Source organism: Dermochelys coriacea, chromosome 2 (assembly GCF_009764565.3).
Source record: "Dermochelys coriacea isolate rDerCor1 chromosome 2, rDerCor1.pri.v4, whole genome shotgun sequence".
Lineage (NCBI taxonomy): Eukaryota > Metazoa > Chordata > Testudines > Dermochelyidae > Dermochelys > Dermochelys coriacea.
Window position 1 is genome coordinate 271,143,254 of NC_050069.1, and position 20,647 is coordinate 271,163,900.

Consider the following 20,647-nt stretch of genomic DNA (forward strand, 5'->3'; position numbering starts at 1 on the left):
TATAAGGTGCCATAGGACTCTTTGCCGCTTGTATGTTATTGCCTGTCTCCCACAAGGCAGGCCGTCTGGATCTGGAGACATCAGGAACTAGAGAATCCTCCACTGCCTCGACCCTTTGTTTCCAGGGTTAAGCCTCTCACTGTTGCAAATTCACGTCTCATTTCTCATTTGAATTTGTCTGGCTTCAGCTTCCAGCCATTAGTTCTTGTGATGATTCTCTCTGCAGGATTAAAGAGCCCGCTAGTACCTGGTGTTTTCTCCCCAGGAAGGTACTTCCAGGCTGTAACCAAGTCCCCACTCGGGCTTCCTTTTCATAAACAGATGGAACTCTTTCAGTCTCTCACATTTTCTTCAGCTGAGTCATTTTTGTGGCTCTTTTCTGCCCAACATCCTTTTTGAAATGTGGACACCAGAACTGGACACAGTATTCCAGCATCAGTTTCACCAGTGCTGTGTACCAGGATAAAATCCCCCACCTGCTCCACTCACCACTCCTCCGTTTATACATCCAAGGATCACATTAGCCCTGTTTGCCACAGCAACACTCTGGGAGCTCAGGTTCAGTCTCTTGTCCACTCTCACCCCTAGACCCTTTTCAGAGTCAGGATCCAGTTCCCCCATCTGTAGGTGGGGTCCGCGTTCCTTGTTCCTACATATATAAGACTTTGCATTTGGCTGTAGTAAAATGCGTTTGGTTTGAATGGGCCCACTTAACCAAGCGATCCAGATTGCACTGTATGACTGCCCTGTTGCCCTCCTGCCAGCCTCTGTTATCCACAAATTTTATCAACTGGGATTTTATATTTACTTGCAGATCACCGATGAAAGTGTTGAATAGTGTTGGGCGTCATACTGATCCCTGTGGGACCTCACTAGAAACACCCCCATTTGCGGCCGATTCCCCATTGATGACTACTTTTTGAGATCTGTCAGTTAGCTAGTTCTTAAACCAGTCAACAAGTGTTCTATCGACATTGAATAGTGCTATTTTTTAATAAGAATGCCGTGTGGTACTAAGTTAAATCTCCTACAAAAGTCTAACATTTACATAGTAATTTGTAATCTCAACAAAGAATTCAATATCTTAGGTGCAAAGAAGAGAAACAAAATGATGAAGGGGATGGAATAGTCTCCATATGAATACAGATTAATAAGACTGGGACTTTTCAGCTTGGAAAGGAGACGACGAGGGCGTGGGGGGCGGTAGGATAGAGGTCTATAAAATCATGACTGGTGTGCCGAAATTGAATAAGGACGTGCTATTTACTCCTCATAACACAAGAACGAGGGGCCACCAAATGAAATGAACAGGCAGCAGGTTTCACACAAACAAAAGGAAGTATTTCTTCACACAGCACACAGTCAACCTGTGGAACTCCTTGCCAGAGGATGTTGTGAAGGCCGAAAGTATAGCTGTGTTCAAAGAAGAATTAGGCAAGTTCATGGAGGACAGATCCATCCATGGCAATTAGTCAAGATGGGCAGGAATGCAACTTCATGCTCTGGGTGTCACCAAACCTCTGACTGCCAGAAGCACCTGGTACTGGCCACTGTCAGAAGACAGGATACTGGGCTAGATGGACCTTTGACCCATTGACCCATTTATGAAATCAGGTTGTTGGACAAGACCCATGTTCCATAACACCATGCTGTCTGGCATGAATTATAGTCACAGCCTTTAATTCTTTAATCAACTCAATCCCTCATCAGCTTTTCCATTATTTTGCCCACGCTCAGCAGTGCAAGTAGGGTGGTCCGGTCCGCTGTACCAGCAAGATATTTATAGCAGGTGTGGCGTACCGGAAAGAGGAACAGCAGAACGTGGGAGGGGCACTGGGTGGGCAGCTGTACCGCCCCCAGCCCTTCCCCGCAGGGTCTCCTCCATCTGACAGTGGCCTGGCCGGAGGAAAGGGCTGGGGCAGTATAGCCACCGGCGTTGCTGTCGGTGTTCTTCTGCTTTCCCTGCTGCAGTTCCTGGGACGGCCCTGAACGCAGCGGGGCAAGGAGAACGTCAGGGCACTGGGTGGCCCCACGCTGGCAACTCCTCTGGCACGGCTGCTGTGCCACCCCCCAGCCCTGTCCTCTGGCAGGGCCGGCTGCTGTACAGATGGAGGAGACCCTACGGGGAAGGGCTGGGGGCGATACAGCCACGCTGGAGGAGCTGCGGGTGTGGCACTGCCCAGTGGCCCCATGTTCTGCTTTCACCCGTTGTGGTTCCGAAGGCGCAGCGGGAGGAGGACAGAGCCCCGCCCCCAGGTAAGGGGGGTGGATCACGGGGAGGGGACAGGGAGAGCGTGGGGCCCCCAGGCTGGGGGCAGGGCAGAGTCACGTGGAAGGTCACGTGCCCCCCGTGGCTCCCTCCGTACCAGTAAGAAATGGATTCCACTTGCACCGCTGCCCAGGCTTGATACCAGGCTAAACAGCGGTTACGGCAAGAGCAATTTGCTTTATGGAAAAGTAACACTAGGGAAATATTTGATGTCGCTGTAGCTGCAATTTAGAAGCTGGAAACAGAACGAATCAGCATCATGCAGCCAGCCAGCTCTTTTCCCACTGCTCCACTGGCCCCCTGGGACCCAAGCAGCCGGCATAGGAGGGGTGCAATAGAAATCTGCATGATTGAACAGTGGCGCTCAGCATATCTGGTTAATCACATGGCTTTCCTTGGAGTGGTCTGTCTGGTGGGGGTCAGAGACTCTCCATCTAGTCCAGAGGTTCACAACCTTTTTCTTTCCGAGGCTCCCCCAACATACTATAAAATCTCCACGGTCCACCTGGGCCACAAGTGGTTTTCTCATATAAAAGCTAAGGCCGGCGTTAGGGGGTAGCAAACTGGGCACTTGCCTGGGGCCCCATGCCACAGGTGCCCCCATGAAGCTACATTGCTCAGGCTTCAGCTTCGCCCCGGCAGGGCTCAGGGACCTGGGCTTCAGCCCCATGCAAAGGGGCTTCGGCGTTCTGCTCTGGGTCCCAGCGAGTCTAATGCTGGCCCTGCTTGGAGGCCCCCGAAACCTGCTCGAGGCCCCATAGGGGGCCCCAGACCCCTGGTTGAGAACCATTGATCTAGTTTATCTGTTCTGCAGTGCTCAGCCTGGCCACCATCTGCACTTTTCAGGACTGGCCTCCATGCCCATTGTACATTGATCTGGACTCCTGCAAAGCAGCCCTTCTCCCATTTATTACCTCTCACCTTCTCCTGTTGTGGGACAGAGAATGGGATCTGCACTACTACCAGCCACCTCCTGGCCCTTACCGCGTGTCCTTGTAGAGCATGGCTAGTGAGGCCCCAGCTGACACACTTACTTTAAGTTTATATTATTTTAATTGTTCTTTTGAAGGAAAAAGAAAGCAAAAGCAAGACCACATACTGACACCATTGTGCTACACCATTACGAGCAGCCCACACAATATAGAGCATGCAGAACTTTGGCTAAGGTACATTCATTGAATCCCCACCGCAGCACTCACTGCCTGTCTCCTCGCTCAGGCATCCACTTTCAGAGAACAGAACTGCGTTTCCTGACTCGGTCCCTTATCAGATAGGGCTCCCTCCAACCTGGCTAAGCCCCTCCCGCCGGCACACCACTCTGGACTGAGACTTTTTTGTCGATGTCTGTGTTTTTGATGGCTGGCCTTTAGATGGACAGACTAGTCTCCAGTGAGAATATGCCACACGACCTATTAAAGGGAAACCGTCAACATAATAAATACATAAAACTCTGCTCTAGTATTAACGCAGAAAAAATGAAACCATCTCCTTTGGGTCCTCATGAATGAGGCTGGTTTTTGTTCATGTTTTGCACTTCAGCCTTCTTGGGAAGTGGAACTAGACAGCTTGCTTTGCTAGAAGCATTCCTGTTTGTCGTCCATTTCACTTCCTGTCCTCATGTTAACACAGTGCCACTGTGGTTTGGATTTCAGCACTGCAGGGGATGGATTGAACCCTGAAAACTGTTGTTTCATTTAAATTAAAAAGCAACAGGGAAGTGGGTTTATTTGTGTTGGGTGTTACAAAACCTTCACAGAGCCTACTTTTTGTACCTACATCTCCTTAAAGCAACCAGATGATTATCAAACCCACAAGGGCCCAGGCAAGAAGCCACCACAAATACTGGACATCAGAAATACCTACAGCAGATGGACTGAAGTTTCTAGGCCAGCGATACTCAGAACATAGTGGTTCAGGAGCCAAATTAGCGATCAACTTGACCCAAAAGAGCCCCCGCAGCGTGACCGACAGGGGAAATACTTGGTTTTATATATATTCTCACAGCAAATAAGTTACTGACTTAGAACAAGCTGATAACCGAATTGGTTAATAACATAGTAAGAGTATTCTGATTGGTTAATAATTCAATCACACTGTGTTTTAATCCCATGGCCCGCAAAGAGCCGCAGGAGACACAGTAAAGAGCCGCTTGTGGCTCACGAGCCGCAGTCTGAGGATCGCTGGTCGAAGTGATGGGTTCGTGGGGAAAATCTGCAAATTAACTCTCTTGTAGAGAACACTGGAGAGGCAGCGACGTCAGCTGTCAGTCCAGCCTTGGGTGGCACCTAAGATCTCGCTCCCACACCCAATGGGCCCACTCTGACTCCTATTAAAGTCAAATCAGTGGGACTGGATTATTCCTAAAGGGATCCAACTCTTGAACAGCATAGAGAATCTGCTGCTGTATGGCGATAGGAAACTGGCAGGAGAAATAGCTTTAAAGGACAGGAAATGGACACACCAGACACTTGAATTCAGGGCACAAGAGAGATATGGATGGTTAGGAGCAGTGTGCCAGGTGGAAGGAGAAGTGCAGGATTGCCAAGGAATGGCATGTGCCTCACAGGGCATCTGCCATTTTTAGAAGGTTTTAATTTATTAATTAGAAAGAAAAACCTCCCCAGCTTTTGTGTGTGTATTAACATGGATTTTATTCAGCATGCTGCAACATTCCATAGGGACTTGAATGTGACTAGGAATAGCATCTTGGTGCTAATACTTGCTAATTTACAATGGTCTGTGATTTATTCAGGAGATATAGGGGAAGGATAAAATCAAAGCAGACCATTGCTAATTACGTCACTAAACAAATGAAAAAAAGACAGTTTTGCCACAATTTTCTGCCAAGATCTGATCGAGTGGTGTGAGTTCTCATATTACTCAGACTTCCTCACTTTCACAAAGTACACCGCAGAACACTTCCTAATATACTATAGCACAAATAAACCTAAATGTCATGCCTGAATAAATGAACAATGTTCATTACAAGGCAGAGTCCTTGCTCTTTGATTATACGCTGAGCGTCTCATTTACAAGATTCATCAATTTTCACAGACACTTGTGCAAAGTAGCACAGTTCTACTGTAATTAGAAAGCTAACGTATGTAATGGGGCACTTATTTATATTTTGGTTAAGATATTTTAGTGTATTTACTAGGCAGCCAAACAACCAATACATTTAGGAGGCCAATCCAGTTGCCTGTAGAAAATTCGTACTCTGGAGAGGAGACTGACACGTCAGTTATTTTTAAGCAAGGTCCTACAGCAAGGATGGGCCTGGGGAGTTGAGTTTGTGTGTCATAAATGTCACTTTTGCACACCCAGGTTGGAAGGTAGCTTCCAAGGAAGCTTTTCTGTTGGCCTCTGAAGACATGCTGTCTCACAGGAGCAGTTCTGCCTAATTTAGAGCTCATGGTATTTCACTCCTGCATCTTGTCAGATCCCAACTCCCGGACATAGTGTTTGCCATGTTCCACCCACACAAATGGCACTCTCTCACGTGTGGCTCCTCTGATGTAGCACAAGGTGTTTGCTCTGCACGAACCTCTTCCCACACTCATTGCACACAAAAGGTCTCTTTCCAGCCGGGGTTGGCTGGTGGGCTCTAAGAGGTGGCTTCTGGCTGACATTTGCCCTGCACTGTGGGATGCTGGTGAAGGGCTTTTGCTGGACCATGGGCTGTGGGCTCCGACTGGCGCCTGTCCTTGTGCTCTTCAGCAGCGCCTGCTCAGTGTGGGTTCTCTGGTGTGCCAGCATTATCCGCTCGTCCCGGAACCGTTTCTCGCATTCCGCACACTGATACGGCTTCTCCTCTGCCTGGACCTTCTGGCGGCAGAAACCCACATCATCCTCCAGGCCTTCCTCCCCTTTGCCACGTGGCCTCTTGCCCCTGTGGACCCTCTGGTGGCTTTTCAGGTGCTGCTTCTGGCTGCAGGTCTTCCCACACTCGTTGCACTTGTAGGGCCTCTCGCCTGTGTGGATCCGCTCATGGATGATGAGGGTTTTCTTGTCCTTGAAGCTCTTCCCGCACTCGGTGCAGGCAAAAGGCCGCTCCCCGGTGTGGATGCGCTGGTGGCTGATCAGATGGTGCTTCTGGCTGAACCTGTGCCCGCACTGAGTGCAGGAGAAGGGCTTCTCCCCGGTGTGGGTACGCTGGTGGCTCAAGAGATGGTGTTTCTGGCTGAAGTTCTTCCCGCAGTCCGAGCACTGGAATGGCTTCACTCCCTTGTGCACTTTCTGGTGGGACACAAGGATTTGCTTGAGCCGGAAGCTGCTCCCGCACTGCAGACACAGGAACGGCCTCTCTGCCGTGTGGGTGCGCTGGTGCTTTCTGAGGTCTCTGCTCTTGTTGAAGCTCTTCCCGCACTGAGCGCATGTGTACGGCCTCTTGGGTGCCTGAGGGCTTCTCTGGTGCCCGAGGAGCTGCAGCTTCTCAGGAAGCCTCCTCCCTCTCTCGAGGGCAGCATCCTTCTTCCCCACGTGGGTTTTCTGATGTCTCTTCAGGTCCCCCTTGGATGGGAAGCCCTTCCCGCACTCAGGACATTTAAAGGGCCGCTCCCCTGTGTGACTCCTTTCGTGGATGGTCAGGGCCGTGTTACTCTTGAAGCTTTTGTCGCACTCTGGACATGTCGGGGGAATCTTCTTTAGCGAGGCTTTTGGGGGAGGAGCCCTCGGGGGTTTGTCCTGAGCATTGGCCACACGGCTTCGCAGCTTCTGGCGGGATTTGCTTTGAGCCAGGCTGCTCCTCTTCTTCTTCACACACCGCGGCGGGCTGCTCTCTTCCTCCAACTTTCCCGAGAATGCACTGGGTGGTTCCGGGGTCTCTGTGTCTTCCTCCTGCTCCTCCTTTTTAATCCTGATTCCATCATCTACTGGAAAGAAGACAGGGGGAAGAGTCCAGATGTTATTTCAGGTGCTGAGGATGGGAAAAAACTGCCCATTCAACAACACCCTCCATTCCAGAGGGAATCCCAATGGGTTCCCAGTGAGACTCTGGAAATCCCCTCTCTTCCCACAAATTATAGAGACATTCCCATCACATCCAAGTTTCTACCGCCCAAAAAATAGCCAGTGGAAGCCGGCTGCATTCACCTAAACGGGTCTGGCTCCCATGACCTGAAATAGAACCCCTGCGGAGACACAGATTCTGCTGTCAGTCGTACCGGTGCAGCCCAGTGATTTCAACAGAGCTCTTCTGGCCTAAGAAAGCACGTTTCGGCCACTCCGGTCAGCCTGCAGTCAGGATTGTAAACCGGGGATTCCTGCCAGTCATGTTTCTATTTTATTCAGCCTAGGTTCTGACTCCACCTTCCCCAGCGCAGAACGTGAGCTCACAGGCACTGGAACTCTGGAGTGGCAGTATAAGCAAGTAACTTTCTCGCACCTGGAGCGGTGGGGGACGGGGAGGGACTCAGGCTATGAGTTAATTAGTCCTGTTGGGAAGTCACAATTGGCTCCAGCCATGGAGGAATTCTGGCTACACACTAACAGAGTTAGGATGGTCTTCTGACACACACAGGCTTCATCACAGCCCCTCATTGCCTTTAATGAATGTTACTCTCAGTCCAACGCTCTGTTCGTTAGGCCACCCTTCGAATGTCCAACTCTTCTCTGTCTAGCTCCCCCATCTTTGGGATTCTCCTGCTACTACTCACCTGACCAGAAGCTTTGGGGGGTCCCCCACTCTCTGGGATGCGGAGAGTCTCCAACACATGGCTCTTCTTCTTGCTCAATTTTACATATGATCTCTGGTTTGACAGCAGGCCACCCTGTTCCAGGGACGGAGAACAACAAAGTCTCACATTTATATTAATGTAATTAGAGTCTGGAAGAAGGCTCCTCCATCCTCATTGTCAAAGGTACTATCCCTCGATCTCAGCTCCATCTACTCCAAATTCATGGTGCACAAACATTTCACACTCCTCTGTCCTTAGTGCTACCTCCATCTATCTGGCCCACTTCTGACTCGTGTCTTCTGTCCTGTTGCCCCTACATACCTCTTCTGCTCCAGCTGTCAGTCTCTACAGCCATTTCTCAATCTTCTTTCTGCAGGAATCTGTCCTATACTGGCCTCCTTACCCGATCCACTGTCCCATGTTTTACCTGGTCCATGTTAGATTGTAAGTCAGGGACTGTGTCTCACTGCATGTCCGTAGAGTGCACCATACGCTCATGGTGTGCTATGAATGTTTAATGACAGGGTAGTACATGGGCCACATTTTCAAGCTTAGAAACCGGAAGTTAGATGCCTAACTCCATATTCAGGCACCTATATAAGAATGGCCCAGCTCCTGAGAGAAGGGCGAAAGGGATCCTCACCCAGCGAGGTGACCAGCTCGTAGTTCTCCCTCATCACATCCTGGTACAGCTCCCTCTGCCATTCCGCTAACACCGCCCACTCCTCTGGGGAGAAATAGACCGCAACATCCTCGAACGCTACCTGCAACAACAAGCCACCCAGCTCAACATCTTGGGCTGCACAGATAGCCAGAGCCCACACTGGGGACTGCAGTAGGATCCAGATGTGGGCAAACCCCCTTGGTCCTAGGCCACGCAGTGTGCTCCCCGCTCCGCATCAGGCCTGTTTGCCAGTAATGGCATTACCTGAATACTGACAGCAAGGAGGTGAGGGCAGAGGGGCTGCTGGAGAAAGGATAAAACAAAACTGCTTGCTGGTTATTTCAATAAATCTCTCTGCTTTGAATCTGCAGTAAGTCCAGCAAGACACAGGGGCAGTAACTAGCTCCTGATGCGTGATGGGCCCTTCAGTCTTGGGGGTGGCTGGGGTGGATTGAGAGACTTAAATGCATCAAGTAATCCTGCAAATCAAGGGTTAAGACAAGAACGGGGAAAGTGAGAGAAAGTGTCATACTGCACAGTAATGCCACTCTAGATAGCTCCTCTGCATTGCGTACATCACCCGGCCAGGGTTCAACCCTCCTGTGTTGGAGGCTATGGGATGATCCAGGTTAAAGGGACAAGGGTAGGGGAAGGGGAATGACCCTGAATCACTGGAGACATGAGCTGACTGAGTGAAAGAGGAGAAACGCAAAGAGAGCTGGAAGCGGGGCGAAGGGATCACGCTGTGGCAAGGAGAGCCCTGCACAGCACTGCAAACCTCGCAGCCCCAGAGAGAGCGATACGCAGGAGAGGTGCAGGAGCAAGCCCTGGTCACTGTATGGGACAGTATGTTTTAAACACACCTTTTGTATTAAAAGTCGTGGTTCTTTTCAGGCCAGCATCTCAGTGGTTTTCTGACAGCACAGAGAACAATTCAAGAAGCGGCATGCAAAACCCAACATCAACTAGAACCAGATCGGACTCTCGATCTGGAAACTGAGCTGACAGACATGCTCCTTGCTGGCCCTGCACTACCTGGCCTAGGAATCAGTCACACTGCACAAGCAGCCCTCGCTGGTAGTACTCATGGGTCCCAGGCCCTCAGTGCCTGAATTTACTGTGTCCTTCAAGGAGAGTGAGTCACATTTTAAAATCACTTCCCAAAAGCAGCCTGTCCTCACCAGGCTGCCGAACCGCCCCCGCCTTTCTCAGCTGTTATTTTTAGAGGCAATTTTAACTTTCGTGACCATACAGGATTAGCAAGGAGCGCCAGGAATAATGGGGACGGGAGCGATGCAATTTATTCTGTGTGGCGCGGCCAGACTGGTATGTCCTCTCCTGGCCAGAAACTTCTGACCATGTCTCCTGGAGGTGGTTTTATAATGAGGGCAAACATCCGCCAGGTGCCAGCCTGGGATACCTCACTCAGTTCACTTGTGACCAGGTCAGAGACCAGGTTTCAGGAGCAGAAAATCCTGCACCTAAACCATCTTCCCAAGCAGCATTGCCTGGAAAAGCGGCGAATGCAGGTACAGGGGAGAGCGGAGACAAGGGATAGGAATAAAGAGCTGCACACTCATAGGTGCTGGAACTAGGGGTGCTGGGGATGATGCCGCATGCCCTGGCTGGAAGTGGCTTCCATCATATCCTGGGTTTGCAGTTTGGTTCAATGGTTCTCAGCACCCCCACTATACACATTGTTCCAGCCCCCCGGCGCACATGCTGAGAGCCAGGCTGGCAAGGGCAAAGTAGAAATTACTGTGCCATCCTCAGTGCCCTGCTCCCTGCGGGTGGAGCTGCCTTCAGTAGCCCTTGTTACCCGGGGGCCTCTGCTAGGGAGCAAAGCATATTGTTCAAGCCATCCTAAAACACCCAGACTGGAGGAACCAGAGCCGCCACACGCTGGGGCAAGGAGAGACCCTCCCACCCCGAGCCTATCTGCTGCGTAGAGAGCCCCCTTCCCCGCAGCCCCTGTCAATATACAGGGAGGTGAGAGAGAAAGAGCCCCCCCCATCCTGGGGCTATATATGGGGAGACCCCAGTCACCCCAACGTCCCCCCAGGCCCCATTGCAGTCATTCTCCTGGCCTGTGTCTAGGCTCTGGCAAAGCAGACACCCCCGCCCCATCCCAGGGCTGTTTGCCCACTGCCCCCTCTGGGCCCTGCAGAGCAGAGACCCCCGGCCAACCCTGTGTCTCTAGGGCCAGCCTTGCTCCGTGGGGCTACAGGTCCTGTCTCTGCCCCGGGGGCCAGCGTCCTACCTGAGCAGAGCCCGCTGCGGCCATCCCCCTGGCCTCCGGCCCCTTGGCCCCGGGGCTGGCCGGGGGGCGGGACGCAGGGATCGGGGCCAGGCTGGAGCAGGGCGCCGGGCGGCCCGCGGGGCTGCGCTCCCCGCCCGGCTGATTGTAGCGCCCGGCCGGCCGGGCCGAGATGCTCCGCAGCCAGCCAGCCCCCCGCCTCCCGGGGCATTGTGGGAGATGTAGTCCCGCCTGATTGACAGCTCCGGGCACGACCGAGGCCCTGCGCGGGGGCGCAGCGCAAAAGCCAGGGTGTCCGCGCAGCGCGGAAGCCCGCTTGGGCCCCTTGCAGAGGGCCCGCAGGCTCTAGGACCCACCCGCCGGGAGGGGAGGGAGCCCCAGTCCCGCTGAGCCGGGGACCAAGCCATGCCGTGCTGCCGTGTGGACGCAGCTCAAGCCGCAGACCCCGAGTCGGGAGCCCTGCGTCCTGCAATCCAGGCCGGGCCAGCCAGACCCACCTGGGTCAAGCACAGGCTTCGAAACACCGAGTCCACAAGCCCGGGTTACGATGCCGTGCAGACGTACCCCCGGGGGGCATGAGGGGGTGCCCTCTGCGCTGCAAAAACCCCCCACGGCCGTGAATCTCAGAGCCCAGGTCTGCACGTTCAGGCTTGTGCTGGTGCAGTGAGCTAGCTGTGTAGACATCCCCGCTCAAGCTGGAGCCCCCCCCCTGCTCCAGCGGGAATGTCTGCCTGACTCTTTGTAGTGCCAGCCCCGCCACGCTGAGTCTGAAGAGCCAGGCTCTGAGACTTGCTTTTGCGGTGTTTTGCCATGTAGACGCGCCTAGCCATTCCTGTGGCAGGGCACAGGCCTATGTGAGTCGGTGCTGCCTTTCAGACATTCGCAGCTTGATGTGCTGGGGCCCTGTGAGATCTCTGAGAATGGATCTCTGGCCCCCAGGGACCTGGGCAAGGTGTCACCTCCCAGCTCCACCCTTCGCTGATTGCTGTGGTACATTTGCATGGACCCACTCTGCCAATTCTTTTACCACCAGTCTAGCAATATTTGGTGCTTGTTCTGAAAGCCCCAGCTCCTGGAGTCCAGTGATTACATGAAAGCCTCAGCTTTCATTGTTTAACAAGTAAGTTTCTAGCCCCCATGGCTGCAGAGAAAAGTCTGGAAACATGCCCCCTAAAGACAAATAAAAAGAACCACAGATTTATTAGCTTGAATATCTCATGATTTTCAAGCCAATCTTGTGATTTTGGGTGTCCTGACTCATGATTTTTGAACATTTGGGTTTGGCAGTACTATAGCTGAGCATTTATTCACTAAAAGAAAAGGAGTACTTGTGGCACCTTAGAGACTAACAAATTTATTAGAGCATAAGCTTTCGTGAGCTACAGCTCACTTAATCGGATACATTTATTCACTGTATTCTCTCCATTCAGCCCCCATCCATCTCACACACTCTCCTCCCACGGACGTCTCCTGCTGAGGCTCAGTGACTCTCCAGCTATAGGTCTCTATAGTCTTCTCATGCCCAGGTCCTACAGGGAAGTGACCTGCCCCCTCGAAAGCAGCCTTCTCCCTAGTTCGTTATCTGCCTTTGGTTCCTGTTTTGTCAGGTCTGTGGGGCAGAATGAAGTGGGATCCACAGTATTAATTCCTCAGGCCCCCACCTCACATTTCCCATGTGTCCCTGTTGGGGGGACCATATGGGTCCCATCTTGGAGTTGGGGTGGGTGTGGTCTCCTCTCATTAACCTGAAGTGTGAATCCTAAATAGACCATTGAATAAATAAAACACCCCCACGCCGCCCCACCACACACATTGCTGATCAGCAACAAAGGGCCAGGGGTTTAAGGGTGTTTAGGCACCTAAAGATGCAGCTTGTCACTGAGTGAGGTTTTCAGAAGAACCTAGGTGCCTAACTCCCATGTGCGGAGTCTGTGCCAAAGGAGGCTGTCAGCCAGTGCCCCCCGGTCCAGCAGCTGGTGATTAGACAGGGCTGGCAAAAATCAACCAACCTGTGAGGTTTGAGGGGAATTAATAATCTGATTATTAAGCAAAACGAAGACTGTCTAAGAGTAAAGGCCTCGCCACCAGAGCAGGAAAGGGGGATTTCTGCCTGCTGCGTGTTCAGGCCGCCTGCGTCTCAGCAGGCCTTTGAAATTAGGTGCCACAGACCCCAGGATCCTGTGCAGCCAAGAGCTCCCAGCTCCAGGAATGCTGCCCCCTTCCAGCCAAGCTTCTCAGCTCCTTCCCGATCTTATTCCCAACAAGGCATGGTGCCTTTGCTTGGGGAGTATGAAACGGACACGAAGTGAGGCTGACCCAAGTAAAATGGCCACCATCTCCTACTTTTTCCTATGGACACTGAAGCCAGCCCAGCCTCTGGGTAGATGGCCACCCCTGGGTTCTGTGGGTAAGCAAGTTCTCAGCAGTGTGGGGATAAAGACATGGGGTGAAGGGAGGCTGCAGAGGGTTGTGAGGTGCAGGAGAAAACTGAAAGGGGTTAGAGTGGATTTCGGGGGAGAGGGGTGAACACTGAGGGGGATGCAGGGGAACACCGGGGCAGAAGGAGCCTGTGAAAATGATGGGAAAGGGAGCTGGTAACCATGCGAGGGGGGCAGGAGAATGGGTTTCTTTAAACAAAGAATTTCTCCCCTCATTCCCAATGGCCACGGTCTCCCATGACTTTATGGGACTGAAGACATTTCTTGCCCTTAGCCAAGATGGCTGTCATGTCCCTACATTTGTCTGCAGGTGGCAGAAGTGTCCCTAGCAAAGATCAGCCAGTGCCCAGTGACTTGGAGTGAAACCGCCCCTTAGGAAGGCTGGCTCTGGGTGTGGACGGGGATGATACACCGTATGGTACTTTTTTCAGAGTAGCAGCCGTGTTAGCCTGTATTCGCAAAAAGAAAAGGAGGACTTGTGGCACCTTAGAGACTAACAAATTTATTAGAGCATAAGCTTTCGTGAGCTACAGCTCACTTCATCGGATGCATTTGGTGGAAAAAACAGAGGAGAGATTTATATACACACACACAGAGAACATGAAACAATGGGTTTATCATACACACTGTAAGGAGAGTGATCACTTAAGATAAGCCATCACCAGCAGCAGGGGGGGAAAGGAGGAAAACCTTTCATGGTGACAAGCAAGGTAGGCTATTTCCAGCAGTTAACAAGAATATCTGAGGAACAGTGGGGGGTGGGGTGGGGTGGGGAGGAGAAATAACATGGGGAAATAGTTTTACTTTGTGTAATGACTCATCCATTCCCAGTCTCTATTCAAGCCTAAATTAATTGTATCCAGTTTGCAAATTAATTCCAATTCAGCAGTCTCTCGTTGGAGTCTGTTTTTGAAGCTTTTTTGTTGAAGGATAGCCACTCTTAGGTCTGTAATCGAGTTACCAGAGAGATTGAAGTGTTCTCCGACTGGTTTTTAAATGTTATAATTCTTGACGTCTGATATGTGTCCATTTATTCTTTTACGTAGAGACTGTCCAGTTTGACCAATGTACATGGCAGAGGGGCATTGCTGGCACATGATGGCATATATCAGATTGGTAGATGCGCAGGTGAACGAGCCTCTGATAGTGTGGCTGATGTGATTAGGCCCTATGATGGTGTCCCCTGAATAGATATGTGGACAGAGTTGGCAACGGGCTTTGTTGCAAGGATAGGTTCCTGGGTTAGTGGTTCTGTTGTGTGGTGTGTGGTTGCTGGTGAGTATTTGCTTCAGGTTGGGGGGCTGTCTGTAAGCAAGGACTGGCCTGTCTCCCAAGATCTGTGAGAGTGATGGGTCGTCCTTCAGGATAGGTTGTAGATCCTTGATGATGCGTTGGAGAGGTTTTAGTTGGGGGCTGAAGGTGATGGCTAGTGGCGTTCTGTTGTTTTCTTTGTTGGGCCTGTCCTGTAGTAGGTGACTTCTGGGTAGTCTTCTGGCTCTGTCAATCTGTTTCTTCACTTCAGCAGGTGGGTATTGTAGTTGTAGGAATGCATGATAGAGATCTTGTAGGTGTTTGTCTCTGTCTGAGGGGTTGGAGCAAATGCGGTTGTATCATAGAGCTTGGCTGTAGACAACGGATCGAGTGGTATGATCTGGATGAAAGCTGGAGGTATGTAGGTAGGAATAGCGGTCAGTAGGTTTCCAATATAGGGTGGTGTTTATGTGATCATCGCTTATTAGCACCGTAGTGTCCAGGAAGTGGATCTCTTGTGTGGACTGGTCCAGGCTGAGGTTGATGGTGGGATGGAAATTGTTGAAATCATGGTGGAATTCCTCAAGGGCTTCTTTTCCATGGGTCCAGATGATGAAGATGTCATCAATGTAGCGCAAGTAGAGTAGGGGCGTTAGGGGATGAGAGCTGAGGAAGCGTTGTTCTAAGTCGGCCATAAAAATGTTGGCATACTGTGGGGCCATGCGGGTACCCATCGCAGTGCCACTGATTTGAAGGTATACATTGTCCCCAAATGTGAAATAGTTATGGGTGAGGACAAAGTCACAAAGTTCAGCCACCAGCTTAGCCGTGACATTATCGGGGATACTGTTCCTGACGGCTTGTAGCCCATCTTTGTGTGGAATGTTGGTGTAGAGGCTTCTACATCCATAGTGGCTAGGATGGTGTTTTTAGGAAGATCACCAATGGACTGTAGTTTCCTCAGGAAGTCAGTGGTGTCTCGAAGACAGCTGGGAGTGCTGGTAGCGTAGGGCGTGAGGAGGGAGTCTACATAGCCAGACAATCCTGCTGTCAGGGTGCCAATGCCTGAGATGATGGGGCGTCCAGGATTTCCAGGTTTATGGATCTTGGGTAGCAGATAGAATACCCCAGGTCGGGGTTCTAGGGATGTGTCTGTCCGGATTTGTTCTTGTGCTTTTTCAGGGAGTTTCTTGAGCAAATGCTGTAGTTTCTTTTGGTAACTCTCAGTGGGATCAGAGGGTAATGGCTTGTAGAAAGTGGTGTTGGAGAGCTGCCTAGTAGCCTCTTGTTCATACTCCGACCTATTCATGATGACGACAGCACCTCCTTTGTCAGCCTTTTTGATTATGATGTCAGAGTTGTTTCTTTTTTTTGTTTTCTTTTTTCTTTTTGAGAGTTGTTTCTGAGGCTGTGGATGGCATTGTGTTCTACATGGCTGAGGTTATGGGGCAAGCGATGTTGCTTTTCCACAATTTCAGCTCGTGCACGTCGGCGAAAGCACTCTATGTAGAAGTCCAGGCTGCTGTTTCGACCTTCAGGAGGAGTCCACCCAGAATCCTTCTTTTTGTAGTGTTGATAGGAAGGTCTCTGTGGGTTAATATGTTGGTCAGAGGTGTGTTGGAAATATTCCTTGAGTCGGAGACGTCGAAAATAGGATTCTAGGTCACCACAGAACTGTATCATGTTCGTGGGGGTGGAGGGGCAAAAGGAGAGGCCCCGAGATAGGACAGATTCTTCTGCTGGGCTAAGAGTATAGTTGGATAGATTAACAATATTGCTTAGTGGGTTAAGGGAACCACTGTTGTGGCCCCTTGTGGCATGTAGTAGTTTAGATAGCTTAGTGTCCTTTTTCTTTTGTAGAAAAGCAAAGTGTGTGTTGTAAATGGCTTGTCTAGTTTTTGTAAAGTCCAGCCACGAGGAAGTTTGTGTGGAAGGTTGGTTCTTTATGAGAGTATCCAGTTTTGAGAGCTCATTCTTAATCTTTCCCTGTTTGCCGTAGAGGATGTTGATCAGGTGGTTCCGCAGTTTCTTTGAGAGTGTGTGGCACAAGCTGTCAGCATAGTCTGTGTGGTATGTAGATTGTAATGGATTTTTTACCTTCAGTCCTTTCGGTATGATGTCCATCTGTTTGCATTTGGAGAGGAAGATGATGTCTGTCTGTATCTGTATGAGTTTTTTCATGAAGTTGACAGATTTCCACTCAATATGGCTAAATTCAGTGCCTTGCATAATGACAGGTTTCAGAGTAGCAGCCGTGTTAGTCTGTATTCGCAAAAAGAAAAGGAGTACTTGTGGCACCTTAGAGACTAACAAATTTATTAGAGCATAAGCTTTCGTGAGCTACAGCTTGCTTCATCGGATACATTTGGTGGAAAAAACAGAGGGGAGATTGATATACACACACAGAGAACATGAAACAATGGGTTTATCAGACATACTGTAAGGAGAGTGATCACTTAAGATGAGCCATCACCAGCAGCAGGGGGGAAAGGAGGAAAACCTTTCATGGTGACAGGCAAGGTAGGCTATTTCCAGCGTATGGTACTGTGCAGTCATTAGGTGGCGCTGTGTGTCAGAGACTTTATTGAAACGAACCTCAGCGGCCACAAAATGAGAGGAGAAATCCGCGTGAATGGGCCAACCAGGTAGCGTGGTGGCCGGGCATCAGCAAGGACATAAAGTATCTTCCGGTGAACATTGCAGAGCTGTGGGCTTGTACACGCAACCACTTATGTATATCGGTGTAACTTATGTTGCTCAGGGGGGTTGTAGCCCAGTGGGCTAGTTTGCCTTTGTTATATTCACAGCTACTGTAGCCCAGTGGGCTAGCTTGCCTTTATTATATTTACTATTTTGCATTATATTCTGCTTTGCATTATATTCAGCAGTAATGCCAGAAACCTACAGGCCTGTATCCTGTAAATCATTACCTTCCACAAGTTAGCATAAGGCTTGAGACCTATGAACTTTGAACAGACAAACTGAAGCTGAAAATAAAGTTTATGGGGAAGTTCTGATCACAAATAAATAATTCAATCACAGAATGTGTCCTGGCAATGAACTGACGTCCATAAAAGGTATATGAGATACATTTAAGGCTTGCCTGCTTGTTTGCCTATATATCTTTACTTATAAGATTCTTATTTCCTTATGGGTTTGATTATTTGTTTTATTATAATAGGTTGATAGGTCTATATTAGAGTATATTTTGGCTGTAACACAAGGGACCTGCAGGCCACATCCTGTATGTTGAGCTAAGGCAAAGTTTGCAGACATGTGTTTGGGACTTTTCACCTAGATAGTGGTGATGAGCTAAAGCATAAGGTTCATGTATGGCTGCAACCTTTAACATAGAGGATGTGCTAAAGCAGATTGGCATAGAGGCTTTCCTAAGTTCATACTCTTTTCAACTTAACAGGTACCCCACAACTTGGAACTTGGAAAGAACCGAAATAACCAGTTAGGACAGAAATAACAAATGTGATACCTAACCATAAAAGGGCCATGGTAACAAATGGACATATGTAATAATAAGTTGAGATTATTTATATACTAACCTATAAGAAAAAGACACTCCAACATTAGTAAGGTGAGGATCAATGATGTAATCAACAGTCCCAGTCTATGCTGTATTCTGATAGTTCAGAGATCAAAAGAACATCCTATCATTAAAATGAACTGTAAACAGGATATCTCGACATTCATCTCTCTTTGAAATGTACTGTGAATGGTGGAGGAACAAGCAAATGGCCTTATGTTAATTCGTATAGCTAAGTACTGGTGATGGACCTCCTTCAGTCATCCTAATTACCTTTTGTTCCCTGAGGAAATCCCAGCTTGTCAAAAGAGGACAAGAAATTGTATAAAAGATCCTTGGGTCCTAATTCTGTCATCTCAGATCTGCTTAGGCTTCATCGGGGAAGTTTGAGTCTCAAGACTGAGGTCCCAGTTATGCTGGTACTCCCTGAATATGAGATTTGGACATTGGACTATGACCTGAATTCTAAAGGTTTCAGAGTAGCAGCCATGTTAGACTGTATTCGCAAAAAGAAAAGGAGTACTTGTGGCACCTTAGAGACTAACAAATTTATTAGAGCATAAGCTTTCGTGAGCTACAGCTCACTTCATCGGATGCATTTAGTGGAATTTCGTGCATTTCCACCAAATGCATCCGATGAAGTGAGCTGTAGCTCATGAAAGCTTATGCACTAATAAATTTGTTAGTGTCTAAGGTGCCACAAATACTGAATTCTAAAGGAACTCTTTGCAACTACAAAGCTCATCATCTCTGCTATGAATCTGCACCTCAATGAATTGAACTCATGTCTGTATGTATATTGATCTTTTAGCTATACTCTCTCTCTTTTGTTTTTAAATAAATTTTAGTTTAGTCAATAAGAATTGGCTGTAGCGTGTATTTGGGTAAGATCTGGAATATTCAATAACCTGGGAGGTGATGTGTCTGATCCTTTGGGATTGGTAGAACCTTTTCTTTTATATGATGAAATAAGATTTACAGACATTTTCATCCTATTTGACATGGGTACCTGGATGGGGGCCTGAGGTTGGATCACTTTAAGGGAACTGTATTGTTTGGACTTCTGAGTAACCAGGGAGGTAATAAATTTCAACTGTTGGGAATGGGCCACATCCAGCCAATTTGAATTGGCCTCGTTAGCACTGTTAAGGCAACTCCCATTTTTTCATGTGCTGTATTTTTATACCTGCCTACTTTATTTTCCACTCCATGCATCTGATGAAGTGGGTTTTAGCCCACGAAAGCTTATTGCCAAATAAATTTGTTAGTCTCTAAGGTGCCACAAGGATTCCTCATTGTTTAATGTAATAAAGAAGCTGTTTTGTGCTGGTTTTGTGAATTTAAGTATTGGAATATCCACCAGCTTTTTGCGGATTGTCTGCCCCATTCTTTGCAGTTCACCCTAATTGAGTGACCACAGCTGGCTCCCCACTAGGACTCCGGTCACAAGTGGAGCAGGGCCTGAGCTCCCAGCTGACACCTGGAGCCAGCAAACAGTCAATTGTACAGTGCAGACCAGGCCTGGAAGCTGCCTCAATGGTTGTGGGACCAGATCCGGGATCCCTCAGTGTGTAACTCTCACTCTCACCCATCCTTCCCTGGACCACTTCCAAAGGGGAGATTTTTCTCTCTCAACTGGATTATTCCTAGGTGGGCGCATCTATCACCTCCACGTATTATGACGGAGCAAGGCCAGATGGCTATGGAAGAGAAGTCTTATTGGGATCTGGGAAGTGGGCGGGCAAAGCCCGTCCACCGCTAAAGGATCCCCCCCAGCCTAACAGGGTGATCCACAGGACCTAGATACCCAAAAAATTCTGGGGGATAACTAATGAAATAACAGGGACAGAAGTGCGGTCAAAGGGTCAAACGAAGGGAACCGGATGGGGACACCGAGCAGAGAACCCCGGACAGCGCCCACTGCTCTTCAAAGGCGTCAAGGGAGTCAGAGGACGCCGCCCAGAGGAACTCTGCCCGGATACGTGAACGGACCGAGGATCGGAAATAGGCCCCACAGTCACAGGAGACTCCATCAGCCAACCTCCTCACTCTGGTTTTATAGATGGCCATTTTAGCTAGGGCCAGGAGGAGGTTGACCAGGAGATCCCGTGACTTTGTGGGGCCACGGATAGGGAGTGCATAAATGAGAAGGTGAGGGGAGAAGTGCAACCAAAAACGTAATAAAATATTGGTGAGGAGCCGGAATAGGGGCTGCAGCCTGGCACACTCCAGGTATACATGTGCCAGGGTATCCCTCACGCCGCAAAAGGGGCAGGTGTCTGGGATTGAAGTGAACCGCGCCAAGTACACGCCCGTGCTCACGGCTCCATGAAGGAGCCGCCAACTGACATCCCCGGCGGGCCTTAGGACTAAGGTGGAATATAGGCTGGCCCACCGGGGCTCCTCACCCTCCAAAGGTGGCAGGAGATCCTGCCATTTTGTATCGGGGCGGGACACGAGGGTGCGGGCGTGAAGGGTGTGGAGCACGAGCGTGTAGAGATGTTTTCTTGGCGAGTTTGAAAGCAGACCGTCTGCATCTCGTGCAGCCGGCTTCT

At 49.8% G+C, this 20,647-nt stretch overlaps 2 protein-coding genes across 2 annotated transcripts in view; both read right to left on the minus strand.

The window, feature by feature from the left end:
* LOC119850716 (zinc finger protein 184-like) overlaps positions 1 to 11,050 on the minus strand; it is a 30,429-nt gene extending 19,379 nt beyond the window's left edge. The window contains exons 1-5 of the mRNA XM_043507143.1: positions 10,869 to 11,050; positions 8,588 to 8,708; positions 7,924 to 8,037; positions 5,767 to 7,140; positions 1,801 to 1,985 (exon numbers count right to left, since the gene is read on the minus strand). Of these exons, the coding sequence (XP_043363078.1) occupies positions 1,801 to 1,985; positions 5,767 to 7,140; positions 7,924 to 8,037; positions 8,588 to 8,708; positions 10,869 to 10,892 (1,818 nt within the window). The 5' untranslated portion in view covers positions 10,893 to 11,050. The remainder of the gene's footprint in view (positions 1 to 1,800; positions 1,986 to 5,766; positions 7,141 to 7,923; positions 8,038 to 8,587; positions 8,709 to 10,868) is intronic.
* The window catches only part of LOC119850710, an 829,101-nt gene that overhangs the window by 717,409 nt on the left and 91,045 nt on the right, over positions 1 to 20,647 (minus strand). The window contains exon 2 of the mRNA XM_038389133.2: positions 8,187 to 8,197. The gene's annotated coding sequence lies outside the window, so the exon portion shown is untranslated. The remainder of the gene's footprint in view (positions 1 to 8,186; positions 8,198 to 20,647) is intronic.